This window comes from Electrona antarctica (assembly GCF_951216825.1).
Source record: "Electrona antarctica genome assembly, chromosome: 3".
Taxonomy (NCBI): Eukaryota; Metazoa; Chordata; class Actinopteri; order Myctophiformes; family Myctophidae; genus Electrona; species Electrona antarctica.
The window spans coordinates 27,259,595-27,285,960 of NC_136808.1; the positions used below are offsets into that span (position 1 = coordinate 27,259,595).

The window sequence follows — 26,366 nt, forward strand, 5'->3', positions numbered from 1 at the left end:
ACTGACAATGCTACTGATTGGTTCATTCCTCACTGGCTTGCAGTTATTTATTGCATATAGCCAAAATGCAATAATCATATTAGGCTGGTCAAGATGGGGGGAAAAAGGTTGTCCTTCAGTTGGCTGGCGCACACACACACGACAGGCAATCAATAGACAACTTGTTACAGCTGTTGTTTGCAACGTTAGCAGGCAGCAGCTAGCTTGGCTAACGTAGTTCTACCACTGCTCTCTGTGACTCTGTCCCTCTCACGTGTGGATTTTATTTTGGTTAATTGAAGATGAAAACAGCAAAGCTTTTTCTGGTTACAAGGTTAGTAGCCTATAATCCTCCCTCAGTGCAGTGGCCCTCTCTCTGACTCCGTGTGTGACTGTGAGTGAGAGAGGAAGGGTTCTTCTTCTTCTTCTTCTGTTGGGATTTCCGGCAGTGTAGACGCTTTCGCGTATTACTGCCCTCCACAGTTCGGGAGTAAACTCCTTTATGATTTGTCTCATTCTTTAAAATGGCTTAGTCCACCCACGTTACCCCATGCTCCCATTTCCCCCCCTTCTCATCTCTCGTTGGTCATCCACTCCCTGGCCCACTCGCCGGAGTGGACGAGAATCCCTCCCTTAGCGTAGTGTCCAGATCTTCTCCTGTTACATCCACCACATTGAGGAACCTTCTGGCTGCATCCAGCACCATTTTAATTCTCTCCGATTTCGTTTTTATATCCGCGGCACAGTTGATAACCATAGCAATGAACGCTAGAAATTGCCTTTTATCCATAGTGATGTTCTTCTCGTTATTATTATCCTGAGTCTCCTCTGTATTCTCCTTTTCTGCCTCACTCGTGCTCCCCTCCACTTTCCTCACTGCTTCCGCATATGACAGTACTCCCTTCGATTCTTCCCGAATTTTGCTCACTTTCGCCTCCTTCACTTTTCTTGGGCATGCCGCTGCCCCTGCGTAATGCTTTCCACTGCAGTGCAAGCACTTGGGTTCTTCTTCTCTGTTGCACTTTTCCTCGCAACAGTTGTCCTTCCCACACCTCCCGCATCTACTACTTCCCCCACATACGGCCGCAACATGCCCATAGTCCTGGCACTTAAAACACCTCAGAGGTGCTCTTTCAAAAGGCCTGACCCTGTAGCATATGTAATCCATGTAGATTCTTTCTGGTAGCGCAGTCCCCTCAAACGTCAGGCGTACTGACTTGGATTTTTCCCGTTCCCCTTCTCTAAAGCGTGTTAGCCTTCTAGCTTCACTCACTCCACTGACCTCGCAAAATACTTCCTCCTTCATTGTTGTAGGCACTCCGCTGATTACTCCTCTTCTCCTTTCTCTTCCTTCGAGTCGAAAGCATTTTACCGGGCACTCTCCAAACTTTTTAATCTTCACAGCTTTTCCCACCTGCTCGTCGTCCTTGCACTGGATGATGACCATTCCGGTTCTCGTGATTCTCACTAGTTCCACCTTCCCGACTGCACTCTCCACAAACTTTCCCACTTGACATGGATCACTGAAGACGCCATCTCTCTGAGCCACCGCTGTCATTCCGACAGCACATTTGTCCTTGTCATCCCTGGCCCCACTAGCTTCGCTCCTCCGCCTTTTCCCATACACTCTTCTGTCCTCACTTTCTTCAGCACCTGACATTTCCTTGTCAGACTCCAAATTTTCTTCACAAGATGCCGCTTCCTCACTTCCTTCTCTCGTTTGTCTCAGGTCATCGTCAGACACGGTCGGGTTGTAGAACAGACTAGTGGGCCTACTTTCTCTCATTTGTCCCAGCTCGTCATCGTCAGACATAGTCGGATTGTAGAACGGACTAGTGGGCCTCGACGGCAGGGAGTTGGATGGGTTGAACCCCCCCTCGTTCCCCGCCACCTTCTTCCTCACTCGCCCCTTCTTTCTCCCTTTTCGACTACCTCCTGTGTCCTCCGCCATCCCTCCAGCTGAAGACAACACGCCTCACAGGCAGTCACACAGTACACAGTCACAGTGACAGCACTCCGACCTGCGTTCGTATTCTACATCGAGGAAGGGTTTGTGTGTGTGTTTACATATGGCTCTGCCACAGCCATACACAAGTAAGACCCGCCCTACTCTGTCAGACTGTCTCTGATTGGCTTACCCTGAAATCTGGCCCTACGTTAGCCAATCAATGACCTCTTCTGCGACATGCTTTGTTCAAGTTAGGGTGTGGGCTCAGAGGCTCAGGCTAGTATGAGAGCACAAACGAAACTGTCAACACAGTACAACACACAGCGCACAGAGGTGCGCTCCAGCAGCAGTCAGCACAGAGCCTGCCTGACAGATACTCGGCGCTGCATGGGGAGACTTTTCACTTTGATCACATAAGTTGACTTGACATAATAACATAATAACGCGGGTAACGCTCGCACAATAACTATAAGGCCGTTATGCAATGGGGAAATGTAAAGCGTTAGGTTACAAGTTACTGCAAAAAGTAGCGCCGTTAGGTAACGTAACGTGATGTAAGGGCGTTAGTTACAACACTGGTCCTCACTAATGTTCATGATAAAACACCACCATTTTTTCAGTGTCTCATAGGAGGGCTTTGGGCAGTTCGGACACCCGTCCACCAGTGACATCATCATTAGGCAGATTGTTTTTTAAACAAGATTTGTTTTAAAATATATTTAGATTTTTATTATCGTGAGAACGATGGCTTCAACTTTTGCATTGCAACTTTTCAGGAAAAGAAAGCCTGCCGTTTCTATTAGCTTGGATTCACCATCGATGATGTCACTGGTGGACGGGTTTCTGAACTGCCCACAGCCTTCCTATGAGACACAGACTGAGTAGGAAAAAATAGTGGTGTTTTATCATGAACATTAGTTAGGACCAATTATAGGAAGAGAAGTTGAAAAGTGGTGAAGTGGTCCTTTAATATTATACTACAGGCAATTGGTTGAAATAAGCTCTCAAGCTGTGCTGAAATGGCCATGACACCTAGACGTTAATAGAAGATTTGAGAACAGATTAATGAAAAATCAAAAAAATGTGTGTTAAGAAACTTCTCTCCTCTGACTTCTCTTCTATTTTGAGGGCAAGGTTTTTTTTTTACAAAAATGTTTAGATTTTCATTATCGTGAGAACGATGGCTTCCATTTTCGCATTGCAACGTTTCAGGACTAGAAAGCCTGCAGTTTCTATTAGCTTGGATTCCCCTTTGATGATGTCACTGGAGGACGGTTTCTGAACTGCCCACAGTCCTCCTATGAGACCAAGTAGAAATAAATTGCGCCATTTTTTTCATGATTATTAGTGAAAAGTGAAAACCTATTATATGAAGATGGGTTGAAAAGTGGTGAAGTGGTCCTTTAATCTGATTAATGAATGAATCAATCCGGAGATTCTCCCCCCCGGCCAGCACCGGGGCAAAGCTTTTTCCTGCAGGAAACACTTGAGAGAGCATATGGGTTTAGTACAATTAAAGAAATGCCTTATTCTTCAAATGAGTTTTTACTTGACATGTTTTCACTTGTCATGAATGATCTCGGGCCATGATCCCAGCCATCTCATGTTCACCGTGGCTCCATTCTCTGCAGATCGAGGCGGGCCAATACTGCACTTTCGTAATATCTTCTGACGGCTCGGTACGGGCCTGTGGAAAAGGCAGTTATGGTCGCCTGGGTCTTGGGGACTCGAATAACCAGTCGACGCTCAAGAAGCTGACCTTTGAACCCCATCGTGCCATCAAGAAAGTATCATCGTCCAAGGGTTCAGATGGCCACACGCTGGCCTTTACCACCGAGGGCGAGGTCTTCAGCTGGGGCGATGGCGACTATGGTAAACTGGGCCACGGCAACAGTTCCACACAGAAGTACCCTAAACTTATCCAAGGGCCGCTGCAAGGAAAGGTAATTATTGAGATCATTATTTTTATTTTGGCGGCTGCACCAAGAGCTGTTACTAAGGGCCGATTCATACTCCTATTTTACCGCTGTAGTGCCGACTTTAGGACTGTACCCCCCCCAACCCCACCCCCCCCGGACCTCAAATGACGTCACATTGTAGGCTCTACAGAGCCGAACCGACTTTTATTCGGCTCTAAAATAGAGTATGAATCACGCCTTACTCCACTAAATAGCACTTGAGGAAGACTAAACAAAGTGTTATAACCAATGAGATGTTAACCTGTGACCTCAAAAAGAAAAGGAATTTAATGCATTCATTGACATGATATAATGTTGATCGTACAACTCACGTTCATATTGATTGATAATACAGCTATTCCCCCACTCAATCTCAGACATTTAATGGGTAGTTTTCAGATTCTGAGCTCTTCACATTTCAAAAGTGTTCAGGAGCACAAAACTGAACAGACTTCAGATCAGAGATATCATAATGATTGGTCAGATACTGTAGTCTCTAGCACCATTCAGGCTAGAGATATTACATGTTACTTCAAGAACACTGAAAGCTTTTTGTTTTAGAGAAAAATGGATCATCAAGTGTGTGTTTGGAAGTATTTCCAGCTCTAAGCCAAATGAGGTCAAACAAGCACATTCTGCTTTGAGCTTCAAGTAATATTACTTGAATAATATGTAAGTAAAGTGACTTATTGATAACGTGCCCCAAGTCAAAGTACTGTCCTCAGAGAGAGAGAGAGAGAAAATTAGTGATTGGATTGACCGTTTATGATGAGTTTACAGTTTACACTACGTAAACTCATGCTCTTCATTGGTAAAAATTCTCAGTGGTCGTTTAACTCAGAGAGTGTAAAGATGGACCCGTAATGAATAATGATCCATTTGGGGTTCATGTTTGTACTCTTTTTATACACACTAAATTAAAAGCAATGATTGTACTGCGTGGCTTTATCTTCAGCCTGACAAAGCAATGAAGTGGAATAGCTTTGCTTGTTTGTTTGTATGCTAATGCTGTGTGTGGTGCGTTCCTTGGGTCAGGTGGTGGTGTGTGTGTCTGCTGGCTACAGACACAGTGTATGCTAATGCTGTGTGTGGTGCGTTCCTTGGGTCAGGTGGTGGTGTGTGTGTCTGCTGGCTACAGACACAGTGTATGCTAATGCTGTGTGTGGTGCGTTCCTTGGGTCAGGTGGTGGTGTGTGTGTCTGCTGGCTACAGACACAGTGTATGCTAATGCTGTGTGTGGTGCTTTCCTTGGGTCAGGTGGTGGTGTGTGTGTCTGCTGGCTACAGACACAGTGTATGCTAATGCTGTGTGTGGTGCTTTCCTTGGGTCAGGTGGTGGTGTGTGTGTCTGCTGGCTACAGACACAGTGTATTCTAATGCTGTGTGTGGTGCTTTCCTTGGGTCAGGTGGTGGTGTGTGTGTCTGCTGGCTACAGACACAGTGTATTCTAATGCTGTGTGTGGTGCTTTCCTTGGGTCAGGTGGTGGTGTGTGTGTCTGCTGGCTACAGACACAGTGCCGCGGTCAGTGAGGACGGAGAGTTGTACACGTGGGGCGAAGGAGATTTTGGAAGATTAGGTAAACTTTCTTGTCTGTTTGCCATTGCCTTTTAGTTTTAACTGACACCTTAAACTTCACATGCTGTAGTAGTGTAGATTAACCCATTTAGACCTGAGGCCGATTTAAAAAAATGCTTCTACAGTTTTCTGAAGAAAGAAAACTGTTTCTATGTCAGTGGTGTTCAACTGTTTTCATGTCAAGGACCCCCGGAATAATCTGTATTTGGCCGCGGATCCTCATCTGAAAATATTTTGTTCCAGGGACCCCGCCCCAGAAGGAAAGATTTGAGTTAAAAACGTTCGCTCTGAAAGAATATATATATTCAAAGATTTGCGCCACATTTTCACGATTTTTCAATAACTAAAGTATAACATAATGCTTGAAACACCAAAAAAGGGTTCCCATCCTGAATGGGTTAAATTGCCTGCCCCCCGGGACTGGGTTTAACTTTAATTTACTGTTAATGGGGAGGGACCTCATCAGCACAATTATATATACCAGTAATTCTAATAATCTATCTAATTGAGCAGTTGAGACGAATAACCATCTATGTCCGATACTTTATTCTGACCCCTCCCCGAAAAGGCCACGTCATTTATTTATACTGTACATTGTGAATTATTAGTATGAACTTAGATGGTTCTTCATCTCATGGACTGATAGGAGGGGCTTCTTGTACAGCTAATTATATTTTTCTTTTTTTGTAGGTCATGGGGACAGCAACAGCCGAAACATTCCCACCCTGGTGAAAGACATCAGCAATGTTGGCGAGGTCTCCTGTGGAAGCTCTCACACCATTGCTCTGTCCAAGGATGGACGGACTGTTTGGTCCTTTGGGGGCGGCGACAACGGTAGGTGAAACTTTCCTCCCTCTCGTTGAGCTGCTGCTGCTGAGTTGCTGTGTTGTCTTTGTACGTTCTCCTAACTCCTAATAGAGCGCCAAAGACCTGACGTCACTCGCTCATCCCCTGGTTCATGGACCTTTTTCTCTATGGAGAATAACATGGGGTCATCTTAAAATCGTCTTATATAAGAATTGTGGTCCAAAAATAAACAAACTGTCTCGGTGAAATTGTCGGGGAGGTGTCTCTGTATCGTTTACGATAGACAGTCAGTCATATTTCATGTAGTCTGTTTCAGACTACATGACTCTGTGACTGTCTTTGACAGACTCAAAGACAGTCACAGAGATTATCTGCACACGGACAGACTCAAAGACAGTCACAGAGTTTATCTGCACACGGACAGACTCAAAGACAGTCACAGAGATTATCTGCACACGGACAGACTCAAAGACAGTCACAGAGATTATCTGCACACGGACAGACTCAAAGACAGAGTCACAGAGATTAGCTGCACACGGACAGACTCAAAGACAGAGTCACAGAATCCTGGGGACGAAATATAATCCCCGCTGTTCCAGCCTGGCCGAGATAAAGATGTGATTTTTATACCTGATGTTTTGTTTTATTTAATTTTTTTACTTGCATGTGACTATTTGCCCGTGTTGTTAGTTGATGAGGGATCATGCGTACTCGACTTTACTCTGATTACTCACTTGTAAATCGCTCAGGATAGAAGAGTCTGCTAAATAATCCAAATAGTAATCGTTTACAATGTCCTACATCAGCAGAATATTTTAAAATGTAGTGGCAGACAGTGCTGCAGAAATGTATTCCTGTGACTGTTCTGTTCATGCTTGGTGGTCGATCACTGAATGCATGCTATTGATTCTGCTGAATGGCTGTGTTCCTTTGTTGTTCCAAAGCAACTGAAAGCATTTCACACATTCTCGGGGGGGGGGGGACCCCTTTTGGTGTTTTAAGCATTATGTTATACTTTAGCTATTGAAAAATAGCAGATCTACAAGCTCATAGCGCGGCACCGGGTGCTGCGCTACGAGCTTGTAGATCTGCTATTTTTGAAAAATCGTGAAAATGTGGCGCAAATCTTTGAATATATATATTCTTTCAGAGCGAATCTTTTTAACTCAAATCTATGCTTCTGGGGAGGTCCCTGGAACAACATATTTTCAGATGGGGGTCGGCGGCCAATTACATAATATTTGGGGGTCCTTGACATGAAAATGTTTGAGAACGACTGACATAGAAACATAGGTTTTTTCGGAAAACTGTCAGGATTTAGAAGGCATTTTGTAGAATCGTCCTCAGGTCTAAATGGGTTAAACTCTTAGAGTATATATGAATAGAGACGGCACCCGGAGGAAACCCTGAGGAGAAATGGACATAGTGGACGAATTTGGTATTGCAGCGCGGGCCCAAACACATGAACGCGCTGGTCCGTTGACTATCATTGTGCACGTTCACGATGACACGTGAACGCTGTTTCATACATGAACGCATGTGAACGTGTGCAATGATAGTCAACGGCAGCACGTTCATGTGTTTGGGGCAAATCCATCCCAGAATGCACTCTGTTCCTACCCGGAAGGAGGAGTGAAATCGCCTCATGCGCTTTAGAGCAACTTAATGCAAGTGGATGGGAGGAGAACTCGGGTGCCGTCTCTATTCATATATACTCTAAGGTTAAACTGCAGACAATCGTCTCTGTCTGTTGGGCAGAAAACCATGTATGTTACTTTTCAGGAATTGGAAAAAAATTGCCTGTGATCCAATTATTTAGTCACAAGCCCCTTTTAATACTTGTCATCGGTTATTTATGAAAACCCACCGACACCCTCAACTACTTTTAGTTTAACTATTTTTGGTATAAATCCTCTCTTCATAATGTCAACAGTATAGCGTCACACTAGCGTCTCACGCGAGACTTGGCGAGCTCCATGCAGAGGATGGAGCTCCATGCAGAGGATGGAGCTCCATGCAGAGGATGGAGCTCCATGCAGAGGATGGAGCTCCATGCAGAGGATGGAGCTCCATGCAGAGGATGGAGCTCCATGCAAGAGGATGGAGCTCCATCCGCATGATTGGCTCCATCCTCTTGCATGGAGCTCCATCCTCTAGCATGGAGCTCCATGCAGAGGATGGAGCTCCATGCAGAGGATGGAGCTCCATGCAAGAGGATGGAGCTCCATGCAGAGGATGGAGCTCCATGCAGAGGATGGAGCTCCATGCAAGAGGATGAAGCTCCATGCTAGAGGATGGAGCTCCATGCAGAGGATGGAGCTCCATGCAAGAGGATGGAGCTCCATGCAAGAGGATGGAGCTCCATGCAGAGGATGGAGCTCCATGCAGAGGATGGAGCTCCATGCAAGAGGATGAAGCTCCATGCTAGAGGATGGAGCTCCATGCAAGAGGATGAAGCTCCATGCTAGAGGATGGAGCTCCATGCAGAGGATGGAGCTCCATGCAGAGGATGGAGCTCCATGCAGAGGATGGAGCTCCATGCAGAGGATGGAGCTCCATGCTAGAGGATGGAGCTCCATGCTAGAGGATGGAGCTCCATGCAGAGGATGGAGCTCCATGCAGAGGATGGAGCTCCATGCAGAGGATGGAGCTCCATGCAGAGGATGGAGCTCTGATTTATACCAAAAATATATTTTTTCGAGCAATGGAAATAAGCGAATTAGAACTAAAACCCAGTGCCCCATTGAGGGCTTAGGTGGGGGTAGGGGAAATAGCCAATCATGCGTTTTTGCACAAAATAACACCTAATGCCTTCTAGCATGAGATTCTCCTTTAATGGATTCTGGTGAACAAACGATACAGTTGACTGACACTGCGCAAAAAGCATGGAATGCATGTATATTACAGGAAACTCCCGTTAAACTTTCCAACAAACTCCGGTAAACTCCCGAATTGTACCATCACACCTGTATATTACCGTATATTAACTGTATATGCCTGCTAAACTTGAGGTTTACGGGTAAAATACAGTGCCCATAATTGCCCGTTAACTCCTCTTGATGTTTTTGCACCCGGCTGTACAGATACTGTATTAAATCATCCTAATCATTCTACAGGGAAACTGGGCCACGGTGACACCAACCGAGTGTACAAACCCAAAGTTGTCGAGGCTCTGCAAGGCATGTTCATCAGGAAGGTGTGTGCAGGAAGCCAGTCATCTCTCGCCTTGACCTCCACCGGACAGGTGAGGCTGACATACTGAACCCTTGACCTCCACTGGACAGGTGAGGCTGACATACTGAAACCTTGACCTCCACTGGACAGGTGAGGCTTAACCTTGACCTCCACTGGACAGGTGAGGCTTAACCTTGACCTCCACTGGACAGGTGAGGCTTAACCTTGACCTCCACTGGACAGGTGAGGCTAAACCTTGACCTCCACTGGACAGGTGAGGCTAAACCTTGACCTCCACTGGACAGGTGAGGCTAAACCTTGACCTCCACTGGACAGGTGAGGCTAAACCTTGACCTCCACTGGACAGGTGAGGCTAAACCTTGACCTCCACTGGACAGGTGAGGCTGACATACTGAAACCTTGACCTCCACTGAAAAGGTGAGGCTGACATACTGAAACCTTGACCTCCACTAGACAGTGGCCTTGTGGTTAGAGTGACCGCCCTGAAACTGGGAGGTTGGGGTGTTCGATCCCCGGCCGGGTCATACCAAAGACCCCAATGCCTCCCTGCTTGGCACTCAGCATCAATGGGTTGGATTTGGGGGGTCAAATCAACTTCCGGTAATCAAATGATTCCTGAGTTAGCCACGGCTGTGGCTCACCGCTCAAAGAGATGGGTCAAATGCGGACTAACAGATTTCACTGCGGTAACGTGTGTGACAAATCGTACGACTTTGACTTAATGGCAGTGGTTCTCAAACTGGACCCCCACTTTTGCTACATTAGGCCACATCCCCTTTTGAACATTTATTTATTTTGACCAAAGTCTACACTATAAAACCCTCAGTGTTCATTTCTACTATAATGACTATATTTTTACACACACATACAGTAGTTGGCACAATGTGAAAGACACACAATTAAGCGTGCTTTATATTTAATCGTGCAATGGTTTCACTTTGTCAAAAAAACAGATCTATAAGCTGTCAACATGTTGCAATGCAAGACGTTAGCTTTGTAGATCAGTTATTTTTGGCAAGCCACACAACCATACATACTGTGCATGTTTGGGGCAGCGTGTAATATACGTTGCTTATTACAACATGGCTTGGTTGAATGCTTGATTCTGATTGGTCAATCGCACAATTCAGTGGTGTGTTATTTCTTGATAATGACCGCTCCGCTCTATAACAGACCGATGCCTAATCAAACCCTCGGAGCACCTGCTGCGCGGCTGCGCCCCGCTTGATTTACTGCTTTTTCCAATCCAACATGACAGGCATGTAACACAATGTCAGTAACAGCTAAACATTGCTCTCAAAAATGTTTTTGAAAACATTTGAGCGAGAAATAGACGAAGCAGTAAAACCCGGAAATGGATTATATTTGATTCTGCGACAGTGCTGCAGCTGGGCAGACGCCGGCCAGCGCCACACTTTTATTACCGCTAGCAAGGAAATAACTCGTTTCGTTGGGTCTATTTATTAATTTATGTATTAATGTAGCCATGTAATAAGCGGGATAATGTCTGGCTAATGGTCATTGTTGCGATATAATTCACCTTCAGGGTGATTAACCACCTCCGCTTCACATCGGTGGTTAAACCCCCCTTATCTCTCGACAATGACCGCCCTAGGCAGACATTATCCCTTACATATCACTTTTACATTGCCTAATAGTTAACATCACATAGTAACGCAGCAGTGTTGATGTGTTTTGCAGGTGTACGCGTGGGGCTGTGGAGCCTGTCTGGGATGTGGCTCGTCCGAGGCCACGGCACTGAGACCAAAGCTAATCGAGGAGCTAGCCACCACGCGGGTGGTGGACATCTCCATAGGGGACAGCCACTGTCTTGCCCTGTCACATGGTAGTCTCTCTCTCTCTCTCTCTCTCTCTCTCTCTCTCTCTCTCTGTCACACTGTGTGACTCCCTCTCTGTCTTTGCACTGCTTATCTGGCCTTGGTTAAATATAAGCAGCTGACGGTTTATTGACTTCTTGCACACATTTCAATGCCGTCTTAGTTCACTACGGTCATTTCAGCTCAAATTCTATGGTTGTTTAAATCGAGTGTAACATTGAATCCCTGACCTCACAGACTTGTGTAATCTGAATTTTAACCAGTAAGACGCCTGAGGGCGAGAAGCGACCTCGCCCCAAAATGCGCCAAAACTACCCATTACAATCAGAACTGCAGACTCACTCCCAATCTACCGCCGTAGTCTGAAAACCCACATATTCAGACTCCCTCTTGGCACGTATAGCACTTGCTCTAGACCGACGACCTTACAGGCGTATGCATGCAAAGGCTCAATTTATGTAACTTAGATAGCATGTAGACATAGCACTATATTGTATATATGCATAGTTTCATTATATAGATATTCCACTGTTACGTTCTTAGCTTATGTAAGATTCATGATAGCTATTTTTTTATGTATGTGATGTATTGCCATGTTTTTGTTCTTGCTTAATGTAAGTCGCTCTGGACTAAGGTCCTGTTTATTCAATTCATAGAGACATTTAAAGACAGACAATTCTATACAATAATATGCAAAAAAAACATCTTATATACAGTATATGAGACTATGGGCAGTATTATGCGTGTCTTAAGTACCAGGTCTTATGACTTAACTTAAGACTTGGAGGCGTGGTCAATGCTGTTTGGCCACTCAGAATAGCCAAATGGCATTGATCACGCCTCCAAGTCTTAAGTTAAGTAATAAGACCTGGTACTTAAGACACGCATAATACTGCCCTATGAGTAGTAAAAGGAAAGATGTACAGTAAATAGGAGGGCGGACATTTCTGTTGATAAGCGTAGACGTTTTACTTTTTACAGGGGCCAGTAATTACACTTTACAGTCGCCTGTAGATAACCACCAAGAAGATAACAACAGGCAGTCGCCCAGCGCTAATCTGTTTTCCCCATCCATCCTAAAAATGCAGACAATGAAGTTTACGCGTGGGGCAACAACTCCATGGGCCAGTGTGGCCAGGGCAACTCCACGGGACCAATCACCAAGCCCAAGAAGGTGGTGGGCCTGGACGGGGTCGCCATCCAGCAGATCTCAGCCGGCACCTCGCACAGCCTGGCCTGGACGGCCCTGCCCCGGGACAGGTCAGCCACCAGCAGGCTAAATATACATGGCTGTGTGTTTCACAGGGACTGTTGACATAGGGGGGAATGTAGACACTTGATGTCACAACACAGCTAAGTGCCTTGCATAATGCATAATGCATGTCAAAGATTAGGCTGTGTGACATGGGACTGTCCTACACTAAAATAAAGTCTTCTTCGACTAAAATGGCCAATTAAGCTGTAAAAAATTGTCAGGCAAAAGACCAGCCTTTTTTCAGATTGTGGAGGTTGAGAACTGAGCATTCTTGACTACTACTATAGCTACCGTATTGGTCTAAAATACTGGTTATATCTATAGCATACAAGAACTCTGCTCATCATTAAATATTAATTAATGCAGTGGTTTTTAATTATTGTTATTCATTACTTAATTTACAAGAAGTCTACACAATTAGAGAATGTAGAATTGTTATTCTGATAAACGTGTGTGTTATCTATTGTGGAAACATTCTTATCCAACAACAAACTGTTTGTTAGTGTTGGGTCTGAGAGGCTAAGGCCTCTCATTTACGTCCATGCTAAACTATTTTGAAATAAGTTAAACTTAAAATAGCCAATCCACAAGCTCACAACGTGTCAATGTAGATTGGCTATTTTAACTATTCAAAAATGTTTTTCAAAATAGTAAAAAAAAAAAATAGGCAAAGTAGTTTAGGGTTAAGGGGTTTAGCATGGATGAAAATAGAGCCCTCCATGTCATCAAATGGTGGTCCGTGGCTCAAATCAGTGTTAGGCAGCAATTTTTATTCACATTTTTATTCACATTTTAGTCACCAGGAATGTCTTAGTGTTAGTCTAGTTTTAGTCGACTAAATCTACGGCTGATTTAGTTGACTAAAATGTATTTTGTCGGGCCTTGATGCCGTCGTTTTACACTTGCAACCAAGTGTAAAATGATTTTTGTCCACTAGTCCCTTCCTAACATTTTAGTCTAGTTTTTATTTGTTGATGAAATTGTCAATATATTTAGTCTTAGTTTTAGTCATCATAGCTTAGTTTTCATTTAGTTTCCATTTAGTTTTGTCAGTGAAAAAAGTTAGTTGATGAACATTTTTCGTCTTAGCTTTAGTCGACGAAATCAACACTGGCTCAAATGCCGAATAAATAACGGGCCATGGCATTAAAAAGGTTGAAAACCACAGAATTAATGGATTCATTATTTACCGTAATAATGAATGAATGATGTTGTCGTCTGTGGCTCCGTAGGCAAGTGGTGGCGTGGCACAGGCCTTACTGCGTCGACTTGGAAGAAAGTACCTTCTCTCACCTCCGATCCTTCCTGGAGCACTACTGCGACGGAATCAACAGCGAGGTGCCCCCCCTCCCGTTTCCCTCCTCCAGGTAAGAGCACTCACTGGGACAGGGTCATATCAGGCCCATATGGAGTTTACAATATCCACCTCCTCCAGGTAAGATCACTCACTGGGACAGGGTCATATCAGGCCCATATGGAGTTTACAATATCCACCTCCTCCAGGTAAGATCACTCACTGGGACAGGGTCATATCAGGCCCATATGGAGTTTACAATATCCACCTCCTCCAGGTAAGATCACTCACTGGGACAGGGTCATATCAGGCCCATATGGAGTTTACAATATCCACCTCCTCCAGGTAAGATCACTCACTGGGACAGGGTCATATCAGGCCCATATGGAGTTTACAATATCCACCTCCTCCAGGTAAGATCACTCACTGGGACAGGGTCATATCAGGCCCATATGGAGTTTACAATATCCACCTCCTCCAGGTAAGATCACTCACTGGGACAGGGTCATATCAGGCCCATATGGAGTTTACAATATCCACCTCCTCCAGGTAAGATCACTCACTGGGACAGGGTCATATCAGGCCCATATGGAGTTTACAATATCCACCTCCTCCAGGTAAGATCACTCACTGGGACAGGGTCATATCAGGCCCATATGGGGTTTACAATATCCACCTCCTCCAGGTAAGATCACTCACTGGGACAGGGCTATATCAGGCCCATATGGAGTTTACAATATCCACCTCCTCCAGGTAAGATCACTCACTGGGACAGGGTCATATCAGGCCCATATGGAGTTTACAATATCCACCTCCTCCAGGTAAGATCACTCACTGGGACAGGGTCATATCAGGCCCATATGGAGTTTACAATATCCACCTCCTCCAGGTAAGATCACTCACTGGGACAGGGTCATATCAGGCTCATATGGAGTTTACAATATCCACCTCCTCCAGGTAAGATCACTCACTGGGACAGGGTCATATCAGGCCCATATGGAGTTTACAATATCCACCTCCTCCAGGTAAGATCACTCACTGGGACAGGGTCATATCAGGCCCATATGGGGTTTACAATATCCACCTCCTCCAGGTAAGATCACTCACTGGGACAGGGTTATATCAGGCCCATATGGAGTTTACAATATCCACCTCCTCCAGGTAAGATCACTCACTGGGACAGGGTCATATCAGGCCCATAATGGAGTTTACAATATCCACCTCCTCCAGGTAAGATCACTCACTGGGACAGGGTTATATCAGGCCCATATGGAGTTTACAATATCCACCTCCTCCAGGTAAGATCACTCACTGGGACAGGGTCATATCAGGCCCATAATGGAGTTTACAATATCCACCGTTGAAAGAGAAATTATGTAAAAATATTACTAATAACTATGTTAGCATAACAGCATCATGACATTTGATTATGACAGCAGTAGTTCCCTATGGAGACACAAATACTTATCCTTTGTGTCCAAAGGATAACCAACATATGTTGCTTATTGCCATAAAAGGATGCACAATTTACAGGCAGCGGCTCAAATCAAAAGGGGTGAGAGACGGAGACACACTGGATTTGTTATAAAGAATAAAACATACTGTGCATTTCATATTTCTGACAAAACATGTTTTTCATCATGTTTACTGTACATGTATTATATCATCTATTATAGGGCTCTCTAGATAGTAGACAGAAACATCTGTTAATCATCCCTACAGTCACCGTGGTAGGGCTGTGTGTTATCTCTGCACTGCAGGAACACTCAACGCACAGCATGGGAAGCATAATCACCCTCATTTCTAAACCATTTTGACCTGAGATCAGATTCTAAAAATGTCTTCTACATCCTGACAGTTTTCTGAAAAAGCTATGTTTCTATGTCAGTCGTTTTTCAAAAATAGCAGACCTACAAGCTCGTAGCGCGCCACTCGTGGCGCGCTATGAGCTTGTAGATCTGCTATTTTTCAATAGCTAAAGCATAACATAATGCTAACACCAAAAGGGGTTCCCGCCCAAAATGGTTGCATGTTTTGTAATAACAAAAATAGTTTTTTTACTCATGCGCCATATACTTTGTAAATGAAAATGCACACGAAGAACAGGTTCTTAACACAATCAGTGCCGGGATTCCTTCAAAATAGGAGATCTGGGGTGCCGGAAAGACATGGCCGCTTTTACTCTGAACTCTTTTACTCTTTATTCTCCCCTCGCCTGATATCATTGAGGATGCATCCCTCGATTGGATTCCCTAGGACGTGTACACACGTCCAATGCATCCCTCGATTGGATTCCCTAGGACGTGTACACACGTCCAATGCATCCCTCGATTGGATTCCCTAGGACGTGTACACACGTCCAATGCATCCCTCGATTGGATTCCCTAGGACGTGTACACACGTCCAATGCATCCCTCGATTGGATTCCCTAGGACGTGTACACACGTCCAATGCATCCCTCGATTGGATTCCCTAGGACGTGTGGACACGTCGGATGGACGGAAACGGTTAAAAAGGGCGCGTGTGATTTCACATAATGTGCATAGTCGAGGGCTAAGTGAACGTGGAGCACTACCCTCTTACGAGTGTTTGCTGATAAATGTGGAAACCTGCAGGGAACATCACAACTTCCTCAAACTCTGCCTGCGGCTGCTCTCCAATCACCTCGCTCTGGCTCTGGCTGGGGGCGTGGCCACCAGTATCCTTGGTCGACAGGCCAGGCCGCTGCGCAACCTGCTGTTCAGACTGATGGACTCCTCTGTGCCCGACGAGATACAAGAGGTAGGACGCACAAGCGCACGCACGCACACACGCACGCACGCACGCACGCACGCACGCACGCACGCACGCACGCACGCACGCACGCACTGAATTGGGTATATTATGGATGATGTAACGAGTAGCCAAACCATTATCACACGTAATACACTTTCCATTAACCCAGGGGTTCTCAACCCGTGGGTCGCGACCCCTCAAAAAAATATTTTGGGGGTTCCCCAAATTATTATTATTATTTTTTTTTTGCAGCTGAATGGCTGGAAAATGGAAATTAAGAGTTTACATAGAATGTGGTGCATGGTGTGCACCACATACTATGTGGTGACATGGCCAAAGCATTTCTGGGGGTCCCCAGCCATAAACGTTGAGAACCCCTGTATTTACCCATTTAGACCTGAGAACGATTCTATGTCTTCTAAATCCTGACAGATTGTGACAGATGTTTCTATGTCAGTCGTTCTCAACCTTTTTCATGTCATGGACCCCCAAAAATATGTTCGTTGTCAATGGCATTTAATGTTTGTGTTAGGACCATATTTGTGTACGCTAAAAGCTGGACAAAAAATCTCGTTTCAAATGGGTGGTTTATTTTTTAATGATCAATCCATTGATTATTTTCCGGCAATGGAATTAACGTAGTATTTATCAGTATCACAATGAAAACTCATTTTTCAAGCTTTTCAATAAAAATCACACTCGTGTGATACAAGTGATACATCATCTCATTCTGGCCAATCACAATTCGCGTCCTCACTTTTCCATCTTCACTTTTATCTTCAATGCTTGTGTTTAAACACACCCGGAAAGCTGGGCGTACGAGGGGCTGGCGCCCCTCAAAAACCACACTTGTGTGAAGTGAGGGGCACCCACTGTATTTATATCGGCCACATGACGTCTTGCGTCATCATTCTACTGCCCCTAAACAAACAGTTAAGTCCATAGACTTGGCTGGCAAACGATTTACGCCATAAGTGCTCTAAACAAATATTAAAAATCCATAGACTTGGCTGCCATATGATGTAATCTCTCAAAAATACCATCACAGTTTTTGAGGTACGCTAGCCCCTCCTATTCTCAGCTTTGTCTGTGTGAATTTAGCGATGATTTGATTGCCTGACCACCCCATAGCGATGATTTGATTGGCTGACCAAAGTTCATATTGAGGATTAATAGTGAGGGGCAGACATTTTTGATTGGCCTGAACCACATTTGTGATGATTTGATTGGCTGAGCACGGAATGTGATGTATGATTGATGATGGTGATAAGAGAGCCCCTCACTTCACACGGGTGTGATTTTTGTTAATTTTCTTTACATTACATGTTTTCATATTAATGTTCATTCAAATTTTAGCGTTTTTCCAATCATATGGGGGCCCACTTACAACATCACGGCCCACAGGTTGGGATGTGATCTGGATGGGGCGGCGGTGGCTCAGGGGTAGAGTGGCCACTAGGGGGCGGCAGTGGTTCAGTGCTAGAGTGGCTGGATGGGAACCGCAAGGTTGTCAGTTCGAACCCGGCTCCCCCAGAGTTAGTGTGGAAGTGTCCTTGAGCAAGACACTGAACCCCTAATTGCTCCTAATGTGCAGGTTGGTGCCTTGCATGGTTTCCTCTGCCATCGGTGTATGAATGTGTGTGTGAATGGGTGAATGTAATGCACAATCTATGTAAAAGCGCCTTGGATAAAGGCGCTATATAAATGTACCATTTACCATGTGTTGTCTTATGTGGTGTGGTTGTTGTCAGGCGGTGATCGAGACTCTGTCTGTGGGAGCCACCATGCTGCTTCCTCCTCTGAGAGAGCGGATGGAGCTGCTCCACTCGCTGCTGCCACAAGGCCCTGACAGATGGGAGAGCCTCTCCAAAGGACAGGTACACTGACGGACAGGAGCATCCTGAAAACAAGCTCTTAGGGCAGATTCACACTATGGTCCCGTGGTGCACATTCGGGACCACTTGGCAGATGTTGTGGTTAGTGCGAATGCTGCGTATACCGTTCCCCGGAGCGGATCACCCAACCGTTCCCAGGACCACATGGAGGTATAGTCTCGGGATTGATTGAAGTGTACTCGGATATACACATTGTGAAAGCATTGAAAACAGTTGAATGAAGTGTATTCAGATACGGATCGATGCAATGTGAAAGCATTGAAAACAGTTGAATGAAGTGTACTCGGATACAGACCGCTGCAATGTGAAAGCATTGAATACAGTTGAATGAAGTGTACTCGGATACGGATCGATGCAATGTGAAAGCATTGAATACAGTTGAAAGAAATGTACTCTGATACAGACCGCTACAATGTGAAAGCATTGAATACAGTTGAAAGAAATGTACTCTGATACGGATCGCTGCAATGTGAAAGCACTAAAACAGTTGAAAGAAGTGTACTCGGGGTGCAAAAGAATCAAAGCCAATGTGAATCATGGCCAGACAACCGTATTCGGGAACAGTTTGAATCAAACGGACTCTGTGTGAATCTGCCCTTAACCCATTTTGACCTGAGATCAGATTCTAAAAATGTCTTCTACATCCTGACAGTTCTCTGAAAAAGCTATGTTTCTATGTCAGTGGTTCTTCGATTTTTCAAAAATCGGTGGTGCGCTATGAGCTTGTAGATCTGCTATTTTTCAATAGCTAAAGCATAACATAATGCTAACACCAAAAGGGGTTCCCGCCCAAAATGGGTTAAGCACATGAACCCTAGAGCGTGTCGAAACTAGATCAAATACAATTTGGACGATCTACTTGTAGATTGGCATGCAATGCAGAAACGGTTTAAGTGCTTAAAATGCTCTAAATGGTATTTTCTTTTATACAAATTATAATATTTAGAGTTTAAGGCTTAAATGTGGTCTAAACGGCATTAAAACAAACATGGAATCTGTGATAAATTGACACTTCATTCATTGATGTTCATTTAACTCCCCTGCTAAAATTGGTCTGATATTTCTCAGGTATTTTGTATTTTTGTCATTGTCAACATAATGCTTATAAAAATCTCTCTATATTTTTTTGTGCAAAACACGTATTGGTCCTTTACTTTGTGCAGCTGTAATTTCCTGTGTGTCTGTGTGTGTGTGTGTGTGTGTGTGTGTGTGTGCGTGTGCGTGTGCGCGTGCGCGTGCGCAGAGGATGCAGCTGGACATCATCTTGACCAGTCTCCAGGACCACACTCATGTGGCCTCGTTGCTGGGCTACAGTTCACCTGCCGACGGCCCCGACATCCTCACCTCGGGCCTGGGCTTCGCCGCGCCCCTGGACCCGGCCTACGGCCCCCTGGCCAGCCACCCAGACACCCACCTGGCTGAGATCCTTATGAAGACCCTGCTACGGAACCTGGGCTTCTACACCGTAAGAAGAATCCCCCCAACGCTTAACCCATTTAGACCTGAGGACGATTCTAAAGTTTCTATATCAGTGGTGCTCAACCTTTTGTCAAGGACCCCCAGAATTATCTGTATTTGGCCACCGACCCCCATCTGAAAATATATTGTTCCAGGGACTCCCCCAGAAGCAAAGATTTTAGTTAAAAACGTTCACTCTGAAAGAATATATATTCAAAGATTTGCACAAACTTTCAAGATTTTTCAAAAATAGCAGATCTACAAGCTCGTAGCGTGGCACTCGGTGCCGTGCTATGAGCTTGTAGATCTGCTATTTTTCAATAGCTAAAGTATAACATAATCCTTAAAACACCAAAAAGGGTTCCCGTCCTGAATGGGTACATTTGCGAGGACCCCCAGTTTGATTTTATCTCTGCTGTCGCGAAGAAACCACCTCCTAACTCCAAAATGTTCATTTTTCAGGAAATTTAAAATATATACAATGTTCAGGATTTTAAGAAAACCTTATATATTTTTTTAAACAAAGCAATGCGATGTTGGTACCATTAGGAGAGATAACCGGCTAACATTGATCAAAATATCAATTATTCTACATTCTCTAATTGTGTAGACTTCTTGTAAATTAAGTAATGCAGATGTTTAACAACAAGAGACAACAAGAGAGTACAATTAAACCAAATGGACCCTTTTCGGGTCCATTTGGTTTTTATTTTACGCTCTCAAGAGTTAAAGATCTATCTAAAGGTGCGTTCAGACTTGGATGGTTAGAGCGGCGCGATTACATACAAAGCCGCGCGGCAAACGGAGTCTGAACGCAGCTGGTGTCCATTTGGTTACCATCATTTAGCTGGGGACCACCTGGAATCCCCTCAAAGACCACTGGTTGAAAGTCAATGTGCTGGAGCATGTTTCAGTATGTGTACGTGTCTGTGTATGTTTTTATTTGTCCAGGATCAAGCATTTGGAGAGCTTGAGAAGAACAGTGACAAACTGCAACAGGGAACGTCTTCCTCCGACAGCAGCCAGCCAGCCCACCTCCACCAGCTACTGTGTTCCCTGCAGAAACAGCTGCTGGCGTACTGCCATATTAACTCTGTCACCGAGGTACAGTACTGCCATATTAACTCTGTCACCGAGGTACAGTACTGCCATATTAACTCTGTCACCGAGGTACAGTACTGCCATATTAACTCTGTCACCGAGGTACAGTACTGCCATATTAACTCTGTCACCGAGGTACAGTACTGCCATATTAACTCTGTCACCGAGGTACAGTACTGCCATATTAACTCTGTCACCGAGGTACAGTACTGCCATATTAACTCTGTCACCGAGGTACAGTACTGCCATATTAACTCTGTCACCGAGGTACAGTACTGCCATATTAACTCTGTCACCGAGGTACAGTACTGCCACATTAACTCTGTCACCGAGGTACAGTAAGCTACTGTGTTCCCTGCAGAAACAGCTGCTGGCCTACTGCCATATTAACTCTGTCACCGAGGTACTACTGGTACTGCATGTAATATACACTCCACATTTTAACCCCATTTATAAAGACCACACTGTCGTAGAGTAGTTCCGCGTATTACTGCCCCCTTATTCATTTTGTGTTGTGTTTTTTATTTTTTATTTTGTAATTCGTATTTTTCCAGCCACAAGGAAGCGTCGCCGTCAAATAAAATATACAGTGGGAACAAGCTTGTTCAATTATTAGAGACATCTGTTATATATTCAGAGTATAATAAGTCATTGTGTAGAGATGTCTACAGTCTTGTTTTGGAAGTTCCATCACTCGGCAGTGGTTGCTGACTTCTTATCACTGCCAAGGGTGCTCAAACCCCCCTCGGATCGTGACAAATCATGACAACAAACGCAATATTTTGGGCCGAACAAATAATACAAAATAAAATAAAAAAAAGTGTTGTACCCTGCCCTTTTTTTCTTCTTTCGCCTGTCGTCGTCATGAAAGAGGGCAGGACTGCGGCGCTCTATAGAATGCCGATAACGGGATGTTGGCCCCATAGATAATAAAAAGCAAGGCTTTTGCACACCTACTGTACAGGCGACAGGTGCGTAGGAGAGGGTAAGGTGCCTGGCAATGAAAAAGAACAAACACCCGCATACCATCTTCAAATACAGTGAAAAAACTTTAATAGGGAAACGGCAACGTTTCGGCCTATGCAGCCTTTATCAGGCTATCTTTGGCCCATAGATATTAAAACAACCCCCTTATGGCCACCCTAATTCACAGTGGATTGTGCCTTCTACCTGCACTATTCATATTTTTAATTCATCATTTTAATGATAGAAAAATCTGTGACATACATACTATATCTCATTTTGAGTTTTTGACACGGCAATCCTATAGTATTAGAGACCCAGTCCTGATGGTGGCGGTAACTTCACCCTTATGCCGATTCTGACCAAATAGAGCGAATCTGGCGATGTCATTTCCGGTTCAACGGATCACAACATCCGCTAGCTTTCTGCACTGTGTTACACAGTCATCTGTCCGGGATGCTAAGCTATCATCGTTTATTTTAATATCTAAGTCAAATTAAGCTCTAATCAAGCCCCAAATATCGCATTTTACACAGCGATGCACATAAAGACAGCGCGTGTGCGTGCGAAAGCGTGCACGCAAGGATTTCGGCCGGTTTTAGGTAGGTTACATCGGCCGTTAGCCAAACTAGCTAAAGGTTGCTACATGTTGCTACATTAAGCCCCCAATTATAGGGAATAAACGATTACGTAATTTACGTCAATGGTAATGAGGGATTTTTTGATTCATCGCGTCAATTACGTCAAGGGTCATAAGAGGGTTAAAACAAAAGAAAAAATCGAGGAGTGTTTGCATAGCTGTCAGTGGACCACCGGTCATGTGCTCCGCTGTGCTTCCCCATGCAGAACTCCAGCAGCTATACAACTATAACATTCTCCGCTCTGCTTCCCCATACAGAACTCTAGCAGCTATACAACTATAACGTGCTCCGCTCTGCTTCCCCATACAGAACTCTAGCAGCTATACAACTATAACGTGTTCCGCTCTGCTTCCCCATGCAGAACTCCAGCAGCTATACAACTATAACATGCTCCGCTCTGCTTCCCCATACAGAACTCCAGCAGCTATACAACTATAACGTGCTCCGCTCTGCTTCCCCATGCAGAACTCCAGCAGCTATACAACTATAACATGCTCCGCTCTGCTTCCCCATACAGAACTCCAGCAGCTATACAACTATAACGTGCTCCGCTGTGCTTCCCCATACAGAACTCCAGCAGCTACACAACTATAACGTGCTCCGCTGTGCTTCCCCATACAGAACTCCAGCAGCTATACAACTATAACGTGCTCCGCTGTGCTTCCCCATGCAGAACTCTAGCAGCTACACAACTATAACGTGCTCCGCTGTGCTTCCCCATGCAGAACTCTAGCAGCTACACAACTATAACGTGCTCCGCTGTGCTTCCCCATACAGAACTCCAGCAGCTATACAACTATAACGTGCTCCGCTCTGCTTCCCCATACAGAACTCCAGCAGCTATACAACTATAACGTGCTCCGCTGTGCTTCCCCATACAGAACTCCAGCAGCTATACAACTATAACATGCTCCGCTCTGCTTCCCCATACAGAACTCTAGCAGCTATACAACTATAACATGCTCCGCTCTGCTTCCCCATGCAGAACTCTAGCAGCTATACAACTATAACGTGCTCCGCTCTGCTTCCCCATACAGAACTCTAGCAGCTATACAACTATAACATGCTCCGCTCTGCTTCCCCATGCAGAACTCTAGCAGCTATACAACTATAACGTGCTCCGCTCTGCTTCCCCATACAGAACTCTAGCAGCTACACAACTATAACGTGCTCCGCTGTGCTTCCCCATGCAGAACTCTAGCAGCTATACAACTATAATGTGCTCCGCTCTGCTTCCCCATACAGAACTCTAGCAGCTATACAACTATAACGTGCTCCGCTCTGCTTCCCCATGCAGAACTCTAGCAGCTATACAACTATAACATGTTCCGCTGTGCTTCCCCATGCAGAACTCTAGCAGCTACACAACTATAACGTGCTCCGCTCTGCTTCCCCATGCAGAACTCCAGCAGCTATACAACTATAACGTGTTCCGCTGTGCTTCCCCATGCAGAACTCTAGCAGCTATACAACTATAACGTGTTCCGCTGTGCTTCCCCATGCAGAACTCTAGCAGCTACACAACTATAACATGTTCCGCTGTGCTTCCCCATGCAGAACTCTAGCAGCTATACAACTATAATGTGTTCCGCTGTGCTTCCCCATGCAGAACTCTAGCAGCTATACAACTATAACGTGTTCCGCTGTGCTTCCCCATGCAGAACTCCAGCAGCGTGGCTCTGCTCCACAAACACCTGCAGCTGCTGCTGCCTCATGCCACCGACATCTTCTCCCGCTCCGCAACACTCATCAAAGAGAGCTCGTGGAACGGCAGCATCCGAGAAAAACTACAAGGTGAGCAGCAGTGTTGTGGTTTTTGGCAGCGATTTTAGTTTTAGTCCTAGTCTCTTGAATAGTTTTCATTTAGTTTTAGTCACATTTTAGTCACCTGGAATGTTTTAGCGTTAGTCTAGTTTCAGCCGACTAAATATCATAAGATTTTAGTCGACTAAATCTACAGTTGATTTAGTCGAACAATGTGTTTTTTTTGTGGGCCTTGATGCCGTCGTAAAACAAATGTTTTTACACTTGCTGAAAATAGACAATCTACAAGCCTTTAGGGCTTGTAGATTGTCTATTTTCAGCATGCAACTAATTGTAAAATGACTTACTGGATCTCTTGTCCACTAGTCCCTTCCTAACATTTTAGTCTAGTTTTTATTTGACGAAATTGTCGGTATATTTAGTCTTAGTTTTAGTCATCATAGCTTCGTTTTTATATAGTTTCCATTTAGTTTTCGTCAGTGGAAAAAGGCAGTCGACGAACATTTTTCATCTTAGTTTTAGTCGATGAAAACAACACTGGTGATCAGCACTCATACAATCCTGGTTAGAAAAACTACAAGGTCATACAAGGTCATACAATCCAGTGTTGTTTTTGGCATCAAATTTTGATTTTAGTTTAGTCTCTTACTTTTAGTCACCCGGAATGTTTTAGTGTTAGTCTAGTTTTAGTCGACTAAATATCATAAGATTTTAGTCGACTAAAATGTATTTTGGGGGCCTTGATGCCGTCGTAATGGCTGATTTTACACTTGCTGAAAATAGCAGATCTACAAGCTCAACGTGTCGCAGCGCGATGCGCGAACTGCCATACCTTTGGTTGCTTTGAAGGCTGGCCTCCATTGGCTCCCGGCAACGACCTGGAGCCAATGGAGGGAGCGGAAAAGGTGGCGAGACATTTGGCTGGTTGAAGACCAAAACTAAAGAAAAACTTAAGATAATGTGTGTGTGTGTGCTCTCTAAATAGTATCTGTGTGTCAGATTATCGACTGTGTTTCCCTATAGATGTGATCTGTGTTATAGCTGTGTTATAATGTGTTATAGCTGTGTTATAATGTGTTATAGCTGTGTTATAATGTGTTATAGCTGTGTTATAATGTGTTATAGATGTGATCTACGTGTCAGATTATCGACTAGTAACACGTCTGTTTCCCTATAGATGTGATCTGTGATATAGTGTGTTATAATGTGTTATAATGTGTTATAGATGTGATCTGTGATATAGTGTGTTATAATGTGTTATAATGTGTTATAGATGTGATCTGTGATATAGTGTGTTATAATGTGTTATAATGTGTTATAGATGTGATCTACGTGTCAGATTATCGACTAGTAACACGTCTGTGTTTCCCTATAGATGTGATCTGTGATATAGCTGTGTTATAATGTGTTATAATGTGTTATAGATGTGATCAGTGATATAGTGTGTTATAATGTGTTATAGCTGTGTTATAATGTGTTATAATGTGTTATAGATGTGAGCTGTGATATAGTGTGTTATAATGTGTTATAATCAGGGCTGCACACAAGCGGTGCGCCAGTGCGCATGCGTCGTCAAAATTCATTCTGCGCTGTCAATCAAGCGCCGGGAAGCGATTTTGCGTACCAACAGCTGGCGCCGACCAGAATGATTATTATGGCCAGAATACTAGTAAATTCTGTGGCGAGAGCATTTCCCAAACGACTGCCACTCAGAGTGGCCACTGGCCAATCACAGCACGTCTTGCACAAGTGCACTGGCCATTGTGGCCAATCACAGCGCGTCCTTACTCAATGAGGGAGGGTTCCAAATCCATGCTTCTTGCTACTGGGAGGAGGACGACAGGAGTTTGTTTGAGAAAACCTGCATGACTGCATTACAGCCAAACAGTTTCCAAACTCTCGTCAAAATGTCCAAGAAGC

At 44.5% G+C, this 26,366-nt stretch overlaps 1 protein-coding gene across 6 annotated transcripts in view; it reads left to right on the forward strand.

Annotated features, from left to right (window-relative positions):
* Positions 1-26,366, forward strand: part of herc1 (HECT and RLD domain containing E3 ubiquitin protein ligase family member 1) — a 138,916-nt gene that overhangs the window by 10,521 nt on the left and 102,029 nt on the right. For all 6 annotated transcript variants that reach the window (XM_079496111.1, XM_079496115.1, XM_079496112.1 and 3 more), the window contains exons 5-16: positions 3,559-3,870; positions 5,365-5,461; positions 6,151-6,294; positions 9,384-9,511; positions 11,164-11,308; positions 12,389-12,560; positions 13,788-13,922; positions 16,465-16,630; positions 18,376-18,501; positions 19,763-19,984; positions 20,929-21,081; positions 24,344-24,476. In XM_079496111.1, coding sequence (XP_079352237.1) covers positions 3,559-3,870; positions 5,365-5,461; positions 6,151-6,294; positions 9,384-9,511; positions 11,164-11,308; positions 12,389-12,560; positions 13,788-13,922; positions 16,465-16,630; positions 18,376-18,501; positions 19,763-19,984; positions 20,929-21,081; positions 24,344-24,476 — 1,933 coding nt within the window. The remainder of the gene's footprint in view (positions 1-3,558; positions 3,871-5,364; positions 5,462-6,150; positions 6,295-9,383; positions 9,512-11,163; positions 11,309-12,388; positions 12,561-13,787; positions 13,923-16,464; positions 16,631-18,375; positions 18,502-19,762; positions 19,985-20,928; positions 21,082-24,343; positions 24,477-26,366) is intronic.